This window comes from Diadema setosum, chromosome 3 (assembly GCF_964275005.1).
Source record: "Diadema setosum chromosome 3, eeDiaSeto1, whole genome shotgun sequence".
NCBI classification, from domain to species: Eukaryota; Metazoa; Echinodermata; class Echinoidea; order Diadematoida; family Diadematidae; genus Diadema; species Diadema setosum.
In genome coordinates, this window is record NC_092687.1 from 25811654 (window position 1) to 25823509 (window position 11856).

At 39.6% G+C, this 11856-nt stretch overlaps 1 protein-coding gene across 1 annotated transcript; it reads left to right on the forward strand.

Annotated features, from left to right (window-relative positions):
• The first annotated feature begins 7788 nt into the window (after positions 1–7788).
• LOC140246726 (lachesin-like) lies at positions 7789–11318 on the forward strand. Its single transcript, XM_072326064.1, has 5 exons — positions 7789–7978; positions 8466–8747; positions 9513–9827; positions 10401–10471; positions 11220–11318. The coding sequence occupies exons 1-5, from the start codon at positions 7789–7791 to the stop codon at positions 11316–11318; spliced, it is 957 nt and encodes a 318-aa protein (XP_072182165.1).
• Positions 11319–11856: the final 538 nt, after the last annotated feature.

Sequence of the window (11856 nt, forward strand, 5' to 3'; positions counted from 1 at the left end):
ACCAAAGTCAATAAGTTTAATGTATACTGACATACCAAACACTGAAAAAAAAAAAATCCCCCAAAACAAATCTCTGTTAATTCTGAATGAGGAACCTTAGAGGAAATCTGAATACAGGGGCAAGTAGCTGTACTTCCAAGCCACGTTTCATGTGGAATTCATCGAATATTAGTATGTCACGCTTCAGTGAGTACGCACTACAGGCAAAATGGTACTTTTTTAAGTTTACAAGCCCTATTTCTTAACTTTAATGGTATGATATGGCAATTTTTTTCTTCAATTTTCTAGCATAAAAAGGCATGCAACATACAACAGTGCTTCCAACATACCATGACTTGTGGACGAAATGTTGAGTGTCCGCGGAATAAAACAAAAAAGGCAAAAATGGCCGTTTGGACATGTGTTCCCGTGGTAGATTCATTCCAACAGATGGAATTTATGTTTTAGAAAGCCAACGACTTTTGCACAAAATATGGATCAATTTAGAAGCATATCATATTAAAATTAGGCAGTGTGTGGTGCTTTGATTTTCTGCCATTGAATCAATCTGAAGGATCAAATTAATGATAAACAGTTGAATGGACTCGTTTTAGAAAGATAGACTTTATCTATGTGTTGTTGGGAAATTGTTATACTTACAGCACCTCAAAGATACTAAGTAAGACACAAGTAAGGTACTAGACTCACGAAAGTCTAGCTGGAAAAGTTTGATATACTTTTACTAATATCAAATTTCTTACGCAACAATTGCAGTCTGGTCGATTCTCTTTCCAGTCGTGTGCCTGCATGTATATTGCATATGTAAAGTCCTTCGTCAGCTTCGGAGACGTCAGCGATTACCAGCTCGCTGGTCCCCCGCTGTCTGTCGAGTAGGAGATCGAGTTTTCCTTCTGAACTCTGTGATAGACCGGCTCCACATCGAATTATCGTAGCCCCATTCAATGACCAGGACAGTGAGTACGACGTCGAGACCGGGAGGGAAGAATTACAAGTGAAGAAAGCCACACTGCCATTGCGCACTGATATGACATCTTCGGTGTACACCTCAAAGCCCGAGGCTACAGTGGAATTCAGGGTTTAAGTATACATGCAAAATCACATGTATCATTCAGCATACTGACGGTCAGACTAGAGACACAATGTGACCTATCAGATCTTGCAAAATATCTAACTTGAGTTTGAATACAATACATGTGTATTATTGTTTCCAAATGGAATTATATACATATTATGAAGAGTTTATTGCGAAATAAGCTAAGCAAAAGGACATTCGTACGAGCTCATCGTTCGTATGAATCTTCGTGACTGTAGCTTTAATTGAACTGAATTGAATTGATTATAATGACTCCTAGTAGCAAACCATTCACTTCATCCAAGGAAGAAACATTGTTACTCGACATAGAACAGAATCGTTGATGAAGAATTCTACCTACCTGTTATTATGACCATTTGAAAAAGACAGGTGCACACAATGCTCGTTGCAGTTAACATTTTAATAAAGAAATTCCTAGAAAAAGTTTTCTGAAAATGGCTGTGTTGGGTTCTCCGTAACCTGTTCATCAATCTGCTTGCGTACTTTGTTTAAGACTGTCTTTCTTATAGCGCAAGAGGTGCAAGAAATTTTCATATGACATAAACTTCAGTGATTTGAAGGACAGGAGATGTTCAATAAACTTTTGATAATTAATGGGACGTCATGAAGAGAATGACAGATGACTGTTTCAGTTTCCCAGTTGCATTTTTGGGAGATCATCTTATTTTTCAAGGACTTACTTTAAAGCAACATATATAGAAAAAATACACCATTAAAAGATGAAACCATTACTCTCAAGTGTTCCTAGACGACATTACTGTCATCCTCATACTAAAAAATAAAACAAAATGGTGCATATAAATGTATTCAGAAGTGAGAGATTATTTCAATTATCGACAGATTTTTTTTTTTACTTTTCTTTTCACTTCAACTTTCGTTGTAGCTTTGCATTTCACGCATGCGTAGTTTAGCAGATGTGATTGCCTAGCATTCTGTATAAGACGATTTTGTTGTTTGTGTGTGTGGAGGGGGGGGGGGGGAGGGGGGTCTGCCAGTTGGGTAGATTGTTTGTCCATGTACAAGTTTGTTCGTCTTCAAAGCATGATTATATCTAAAAATCTCTATATAAACTAATTTCTCGTTTTCGTGTTTTTTTTTTCTTACAAAGATTAACAATGGAGGGGATTTCGACATGAAAATATGGAAAATACTATTTACCAATAATTAATACGATCATCGTTATTAGAGTAAAAGTCTATATACACTGATAAAGAGACCTATTCATACTATTTTGAAAGAATTTGCAATTTTTACACATTAAGACATTGCATGTATGAGTATAGATGAAGTTGACATGTGGAAAAAAGTGTTCATAATCATAATTGCTTCTGCAACAGTTTCCACGTTTATGTGTTGTTGCTTTATGTTTCCTGTTTGTATGTTGAACATGTCTGACAAACTGATTCGTTTAGGGCCCATTAAGTTTGCTCTATCATTGACATTTGATACGGTATAAAAAAAAAATCTTAAGAGTTTAGGCACAATGGACTCCGCAAATGAATACACCTCCACGGACAATAATACCGCGTATAAGTAAAAATGGAGGTAGACAGACTTTTTTTTTTTTCGATGATGGATACAGGGTCATCCAACAAGACCGACACCCACGAGTTATACAACCCACGAGCTCGACCTTGAAAAGGGGTCCGTTGGTCATTCAGCTCGCAAGTCATACAGCTTATGAGCACAGCACCAGGCAAATAGGGCCCACTAGTCCGACATAAGGCATAAAAGGCCCACGAGTCCAACACTACGAATAAAAGGCCCAGGAGTCCGACACTAGGCAAAGAAGGTCTACGAATTCAACATATAGGCAAAAAAATGAAAGATCCCACGAACTCGATATTACATTGCGGGGCTCAATATGTAGGTCTCGTTGGCCTTGTCTGATTTCAAATGTCGGACTCGCCAGTCTTCTTTGCCTAATGTTGGACGTTGTGGCCTTAGTGTAGAGCTCTGCATGACTCTTGGACCGTGTGACTCGTGAAGTGTGTGACTCGTGGGCTGTACGACTCGTGGATGTAGAACTGGTGATGCATACATTGAATAGACATGCCTCCAAAAACTTTTACATTCAACGTATCGTTGAGACATGATGACATTTAAGCCTCTTATGTGGCCACTCACGTAAACACTTCAGGAAATCGAAACAAGGTACTATGAAACATTAATTACCACTTGAAGATGATAAAGTTTATGGTTCGTGACAGGTTTCGTAACACCAGATAATCAATTTGCAACTGAAGACACAACGTGAAAAATCAATCACGTGTGGTTATAATCATGATGCGCTTTCCTCTATAGTCTTGTATCGCTCAGCAAATTTGAGAGGGTTTTTATTAAAGTTGAAACCAGAATACATGAACCTAACATCAGGGGAGTTGTGAGACTGGACACATTGAATTGACTAGGAGACACTATGCACTTCGGTTATCGTCCGATTAACTACTACGCTTATTGAGTGTGCATTAAGTATTAAATATTTGGTGTGTAAATCACTCACTGACAGCACGTCCACATTATTGAGAGTGATATGAGGTGCTGGAGGATGGGTGCAATGGGAGAAAATGCGAAATTTTCGATATATATTACAATTCTGCTGATTTCTGGTAAGTTCCTTTTGATCAATTCTGTCATTCTCCCTATAATAAGACGGTACTGATAAATTATTTTTTACGTCTTTGCCTTATGAATAGCTGTTACAAAAATAGCTGTTACAAAAAAAAAAAAAAAAAATCATACTCTCATAAATCGTGATCAAATTTTCCAGCGAGGCAAATTCTAGATGGTACCGCTCAACCAGACACATGAAGAGTTTGTTCGCAAAAAGCGATAAGTCCATTTTTGAAGATTTTGAAGTACGGTCTCTGTGATAAAATACAAAATAATACCTTTAAAATGATATATTGGTCACTACATACAAAGGTACATTTTTGAAGTTATGATCAAAAGAATCAATTTTTTTCTTGTCATTCTCTTTATTTTTCTTGACCTTTAATCGCAAATATCTCCATTTGGCAAATATGGACTTATCGGTTTTGCGAACAAACTCTTCACATGTAACCTATAACCACATTGCGTGATTCCACTCGTATATAACATTAATTTGCACTTCGAAAAAAAAAGTTCATTATAATTGTTACTATTGTGATTTCAATTTATTTTCTTTTTCTGTAAACCCAATAAAAGTTACTATAAGGCAACGGCGTAAATCCGTACTGAGGAGTGGGGGGATGGTCACCATCACCACGATTACAAGCCCATAACCGGGCCGGCGCAGCCTTGGGGGGGGGGGGAGGGAAGTTTGGTGAACCCCCCCCCCCCACACACACACACACTTTACAGGGATCTGATGTCCCACTCTTTTGCATGGAATAAGTTATTGTGGGAGGAAAGTGGTAACAAAAATATGAAGACGTTTTGTTCTTGTTGCTTTTTTTTTTTTTTGGTCAGATAACTTTCGGCGGAAAATGAGACCTTAAAAGTATGAAAACATTTTTCTTTTTGTATTTGAAATATCTGTGAGAGGGAGCGGAACGACCGAACGGGGGGAGGGTGTGTATCCCTCTCCCACACGAGGAAGATTTTGCATTTTCAGATCTGAAATTCAGCGATCTGGTGCACACTTTTGGTGAAATTTTGTTTTCTTTTCTTTAAAAAACAATAAGAAAATGAAATATTCACAATATATTATTGAATGACTAAATCGTGGTATTTCAGCTCTTGCTCCGCCTGTGCGACATCACTGTGAAGGCCTACTAAATAATGGGGCCTATCACCGGCGTAGACAGGATTTGATCTGAGGAGGAGCGGTTATGTGCCACGGAGGGAGCGAAGCAAGCGAGGGGGGGGGGGGGGAGGGTATGGTAGGGAGGTTTCCCCCTCCCACGATGAAATCTTTTTGCATTAATAATTTAGACATTTTACAGTCCCAAAACTGCCATTTGTAGCTATATTTTTCGCTTTGGAAACTAAGGAGGGCCGCACCGGGCGCAACTGCTGTCAATCACTGGCAGCAACATCAGGAGAATGGCATAGCAATTAAATGCGAGCGAGCGGAGCGAGCGAGCTTGAAATTTTTCACATTTTACAGTCTAAAAACTGCCGTTTGTAGCTATATTTTTCGCTTTGGAAATTAAGGGGGCCGCACCGGGCGCAACTGCTGTCAATCACCGGCAGCAACATCAGGAGAATGACATAGTGGTTAAGTGCGAGCGAGCGGAGCGAGCGAGCTTGAAAATTTTTGACATTTTACAGTCCAAAGACTGCCGTTTGTGGCTGTATTTTTTCGCTTTGGAAATTAAGGGGGGGGGGGACACACCGGGCGCAACTCCTGGCAATTACTGGCAGCAACATCAGGAAAATGGTATAACGATTAAATGCGAGCGAGTGAAGCGAGTGAGCTTGAAAATTTTGATATTTTACAGTCTAAAAAACTGTCCTTTGTGGCTGTATTTTTTTGCTTTGGAAATTAAGGGGGCGCACCGGGCGTAAACTGCTGGCAATTACTGGCAGCAACATCATGAGAATGGCATGATGATTAAATGCGAGGGAGCGAAGCGAGTATAAGCTTGAAAATTTTGACATTTTACAGTCAAAAAAACTGTCGTTTGTGGCTGTATTTTTTCGCTTTGGAAATTAAGGGGGCGCACCGGGCGAAAATTACTGGCAATTACTGGCAGCAGCATCAGGAGGATGGCATAATGGTTAAATGCGAGCGAACGAAGCGATCGAGCTTCAAAATTTTGACATTTTGCAGTCCCAAAACAGCCGCTTGTAGTTATATTTTTCGCTTTGGAAATTAAGGGGGGGGGGGCGCACCGGGCGAAAACTGCTGGCAATTACTGGCAGCAACACAAGGAGAATGGAATAATGATTAGTAATGCGAGCGAGCCTGAGAAAATTGTGTTACCTGTCTGAAGGCCGGCGTACAAACGTCATGCAATATGCCAAAATTGATACATATCACATTTCTGCTTCCTCCATTTTTTTTTCTGACAATCCAGGGGGGGGGGATGATTGTACAGGCCATCCCCCCTCCTCCATTTCAGGGGGGGATATATCCCCCCATCCCTCCCCCCCCCCCCGGGATTTACGCCCATGCTATAAGGACATTAAAGTAATGTTCTTACGAGCTTCTTTTTCCTCTGAATTAGCATGAAATCTGCTCTATTCTTTGTTCAATCATTTTACACTTGGTTCCGTAAAAACATGATCATTCAGATTGGACAGTTAGCCTATTTCCAGCACCACCCCTCCCCCCCCAAAAAAAAAAAAAAAAAAATATATATATACACATATATAGGCCCTATATGTATACTTGCGACCATTGACAACCAACCAGTGTCAAAACTCCCGAATATTGGATCGGCGACTGATTGGAGAGTGGTTACGGACCAATTGTCGCCGGTTAGCCGATCGTTTGCAAACTATTCATAATATTGATTGGAGACCACCTTTCGAATTTTTTTCCATAAAAATCAACAAAATAAAACATTACACACAAGAAACATAACAACCGCGATGATGAGAGATACATAGGCGACTGTTCGCAGAAAGGTTTGGTAATACTCGGCAACTTGTCGGCAACTGCATGCCAACTTCATGAGCACCACTAGAAATAGATCGCCGATTACTTGCTATTATTCAGTTTAAAGATTACTCCCTCTCTTTCCCTAAGTTTCAAAAGCAGACGATTATTTGTCACATACATAAAGCTACCGTCACTTCCATTCGGGTATGATCTTCAACGTCCCTTACCCTTTTCCTTCCCTTTGGTGACACTCCCTTACAAAACTTTAATCATGTCTTCCAAAAAAAAAATTAATACGTCTACATCAAACACCAACAGTAGACCTGTCTGGTATGTAGGCGCGGTACATGGACGCAGACACTCGTAATATATATATATTGTTTTTAGGAGTAGGGCTCAACTGTCATAGTCCTATATTCCCCACTTAGTAAATGTAGTCTTTGATTTGTCATCGTCAGGTCGTCTACCGTAAGTCATCACGTCAATAGTCAAATATCACTGGGACTAGTCCTAAAGAGGTTGGCAACCAGTCAACAATCCGTTCCCGACCATTTACGACCAAAAAAAGACCAAAAAAAAAGAAAAAGAACCTTTCACTGGCTAGTTTAGTCGGCAAAATGTTTCCGATGCAGCATCGAAAACTTCTAGCCGACCGGTCGCCAAACACTGACAATCATTTGCCAACGTTTAAAAAAAGTGTTTGCACCATCTGACAGCAATCCCCCCCCCCCCCCGTGATTTCAGATGTTATCGAATGGTTGGCGACAAGTATACACTCATGCTTTAGTGAATATATTTTAGAGATTTGTAGGCCTATTCGCACAAGTTTGACCACGCAGGGCTTTCCGAATATCTATTGAATGTAATCTCACATTAAGACTGAGAATCACCTCCACATCGCTTTGACTTTGACACCTAAGACATTATTCTGTTGATTTCTTGTGACTATTCTTGATTTTGCATGACTGTCTATACAGGCCTACACCCATACTTTTATCCACCATCTCCCTCTCTCTCTTGTTTAGGGGTATCGTCGTTGCAGTCCGGCTTGTTAACTAAAGATGTTGTCGCCGTACGTGTCGGAGACACGGCAGTTCTTTACTGCAATATTTCAGAACTGGGCTCGACATCGTACTCACTAGATTGGTCGCTGAATGGGAAAATGGTTGTCAGATGTGGAGCCGCTCAGTCAGTAAACTCGGAAGGACGTTTCCATCTCCGGCTTGACAGGCATCGAGCAACCAGCAGCCTGAATATTGACAGTGTATCCCCTCAGGACGAAGGACGTTACGTGTGCAAGATATACCGTGACACAAAATTAATGAGTGCTGGATCACATCTGGTCTTAATGGGTCAGTTTCGTAGTATAATAACTTAACTTACCCCATTGATTGTCATTTCATTCTGTTCAATTGCACCTACAAAGGTAAAGTTGGTAATTTTTACTGCAGAAAAAAAAAAGTGTCAGATTATGCAGCAGGCAACTTTCAATTAAGTTCCCTTTGTGCGTCTGATTGATTTACTGGTATACAAACGGAGAAAAAAATGACAAGAAGAAACACGCGTTTCATTCATTAGAATACATTTGATTAGATTAGTCGAGATAGTCGAAATAGATTTACTTCAATAGTGTTCTTTTTGAAGGCAATCCGATTAGTTTAATGAAAAATGTAGGTACAGAGATATTCATTTCCTGAAAATTTAGATGACGAAATAGGCTACTTGGAACAATGATTTAAAGTCGTATTCTTGGAGAAAAAAAAAAAGAGATCAAAATACGAAACTTGACTGTGGTCTGATTGCTTGTATAATGATCTTTGTCTCGTTCGAATTATGCAGATATATCTCCATCAGATGTAGAGTTGGTTTGGTCAAATCAGACAGAGCTGTTAGAATCATCACCGCATCAACAACTCACTGTTAACTGTTCATCTTCCGGCTACCCACTTCCCAGAGTCAGCTGGACAAAGGATGGGGCTATCGATCCTATCGGGACAGGTGTAGGATTTTCTGTGCTGTCATTCACAAGCGTCAATAGAAGAATATCTGGGATGTATGTTTGTCAGTCGAATAATAGTATACCACCTGTGAAAAACAAGAGTGCAGTCATCCATGTATTGTGTAAGTGGTCGTGTGCATTTTGCATGTTGTACATTACATGCCATGGAAGATACATCCTTTCATGTCATATAGTATAACGTGTACAGGTCGTTTCTCCCTATTCAAAGTTTATCATAGAGGGTAGTCTCTTTGTCAGTGTGGCCTTTCAATAAATTATGTCTCTGCTTAGTTGGATACGTCTTGGACAAGATATAACTAATATAAGTGTATATGGGTGCATTGTTGTACAAAGAGATGATAATGATTATGCCTATTATGATTACTAAAATGAAAACAATGGTGGTGACAATAGCAATAAAAGTAGCGATGTAATGTAGCATTTCTTTTTATTTTTTATTGTGGTCACTTTACTATACCGGTATACAATCTTCAGAGTTGTATACGAACAACGTTGCGCAGTCTGAATAAATTGACAGGAAAAACAAAACATAACTCGAGTTTATTTTAAAGTTGTAAGATGAACGTGCTACAGGCATGTATTGGAGTTGCGTCGATAGGCAAAGAGAGGGGGTGAGTGAGATTTGAAAGCACGAAAGAGAAATGTCGATGGATTTTACAAAGAACTGGTCGTCCACAAACAATTAAGCCGACAGAAAGTGCAAAGATAGGCTGATATAGTTATTATTTCGAGTATGGAAGTGTTTCAAGCAGAACAAGTGCATGTTTTGCTGCATACGAAATACCAGAGGAATAAACAATCTCTTTGCAATGTTGACAAATCCAAAGTGTTTTACTATGTGGCATTTGCATTGAATTTTGGAACAGATCCTCCAAACATCACGGAATTGTACGTTGTCTCGACGAACCAGACAAAAGTCGGAAACCCAAACTACATCAAATGCATCGTGGACTCCCATCCAGCCGCTGATGTCAAGTGGAAATCGATGGGAAACAGCCTCATCGATGCCGATAATATGACCGATGTGTCTACAAGCCCCTTCAATAGTATAATTGAGAGTAGGCTGGCTTTGGCGGGCATCGCAAATGGGGAATCCTATGCATCCAAAGAATACACATGCATGGCTACAAACCAGTTTGGTACTGCAGAACGCACGGTCAGCTTTTCTGAAGACATACAAGGTAGGTAAAAATCTTAGTGTAAGACAACCATGCAAGTAGAGATTTCTATCTTGTTTATTATGATTTAAAAATAGTTCTGGTAGACAAAACATATTTTCTGTCAGGATTAGCGCTTCATATTCAAAATTCAATGAACACTGAAATATCATCAACACGAATGAAACGACCCATCCACCCAACTCGCCTTTGCATGCATGTTTTAATGTCTACCTGATGACCTATGGAATTAAGACTGGAATGCCCATCGACATTCAAACTTGCGATGATTAATAAACGACACCATTTTCTTAATCCATTTGTTGTGTACATGTATAGTTTTGCTTGTTTGTGCGTAGATCTTTGTTGTCATGTGTGGTAAAGCTGTCTTAACGTTGAATAGCATCGATTTTCGTGTGAAAAAAAAAATAAAAGGCAGCAGTCAAACACGTAAACAAAATCAATCAATAACGAAACGATGATTCACTGATTTCTTAATTGTTTAAGATACAACCGCAGCCTTTATACATCAGACGTCAGCCGTTATACATCCATCAGCAACACTGCATTCTACAACACCGTCTGATCACACCACAGCAACCAAAGAGGCTGAATCCAAAGGGATGATGCAGTTACTTCTGATTGGCTGCGCAGCAGTGTCCTTCTTCGTACTTTCTCTCGCAGTCGCATGTACAGTGGCATGGAAAATCTACAACAGGTGAATCATCTCGCAGAAGATTGTTGTTTTTTTTTTTTTATTTCACCTTGCCGGCGGGTCAATAAAGTGCCGACGAAAAGCATGATGTCAGTATCAACCTGAAGCAAAATAACAGCAACACAAAATGAACCAATATTAAACAATGCACGTAATTTGATATTTCTTTCACAGGCCCTATACATCATTGTCATTCTTGAATTGAGAGAAGAAGGCTTCCTAAAAAGTATTTATGCTGATTTAGGGGCTGCTTCCCAAACGTCTTGTTTTCTTAGCCAATCACAAATAACACTTTAAAATCGAATATTCATGCAGGTTTTTGAATTATTGCGTGTAAGGAGTGTCGACAGCATCTTTGTATAATATTTCTTACTCGTATTCTTAGTTGGATGATAAGTGAATAATGTGTGGGTTAGACATGTTAGATGAAAGCAAGAGATTATTAAGCACAGGGGTGAATGTTGAGGTTCGAGTTTCCTCCAATTTTGTCTCCCTCTGCAAATGACATTTTGAATAAGATCACAACTGCTGATAAATTATTTAGCAAACATTTCGGAAAGAGACAATTGGATTTGATCCTGCCAGCTGTTGCTTTTCGGTAGCGCCATTACCACCAGGCTATCCCTGGTTGTCGGCAATGACACGATGAAGTTGGAACAAATACCCAAACTCTGAACTTCCGACATTGTTTTGTGTACCAGGGATTGGCTGGTGGTAGTGTCGCTGCCCGGGAAGTAGTAGATGACAGGATCGAATCCTACTGGTCCCTCCTCCCGTCCCCTCCCCACCACGTCGGTTAAATTATAGATCAGCGGTTGCGATCATACAAATTTCATTTGTTAGAGGGAGAGGGGAAAACTCACTCCGCAGTGTATGGGTTTTGGCATAACTATTGCCAATCACATGTTAATCATAAGACCTTTGCTTTGTTTCTTTGGGTTAGATAAACATATCTAGGCAAAATATTGCTGAACAGCTGATTACATCGGTCGCTATAGGACTGACGGGTATATTTTGATTAGTTCTCTACAAGGAACTCCCTGAATGAGGATAAGTGGACAGTCGTATAGCTGCTTTCTAAGAATAATGTTCAGTGAAGCCGACCCTGTAAAAATAACTATTGTATTTTAATTCCTTAAAATGCCTTTCAGAATATCATTGTTTGGTTTACTTTCTTTTTTGTTTAGTGAAAACCATATTCTATCATGCAATGGACATATTTTTCACCGATGTTTTGGCGAAGATTATTTTCCATTTAACCTGCATTATTTTTTGCAGAATACAAAATGACACAGCGGTGCAAAACAGTGATAGTTGGGATTTCTGCATTTTAAAAGG

Coding starts and splice junctions, on each gene's coding strand:
- LOC140246726 (XM_072326064.1), top strand. CDS start 7,789: ATGGTTGTCAGATGTGGAGCCGCTCAGTCAGTAAACTCGGAAGGACGT. Junction 7,979..8,465: donor ATCACATCTGGTCTTAATGG/GTCAGTTTCGTA, acceptor CGAATTATGCAG/ATATATCTCCATCAGATGTA. Junction 10,472..11,219: donor GCGCAGCAGTGTCCTTCTTC/GTACTTTCTCTC, acceptor TTTGTGTACCAG/GGATTGGCTGGTGGTAGTGT.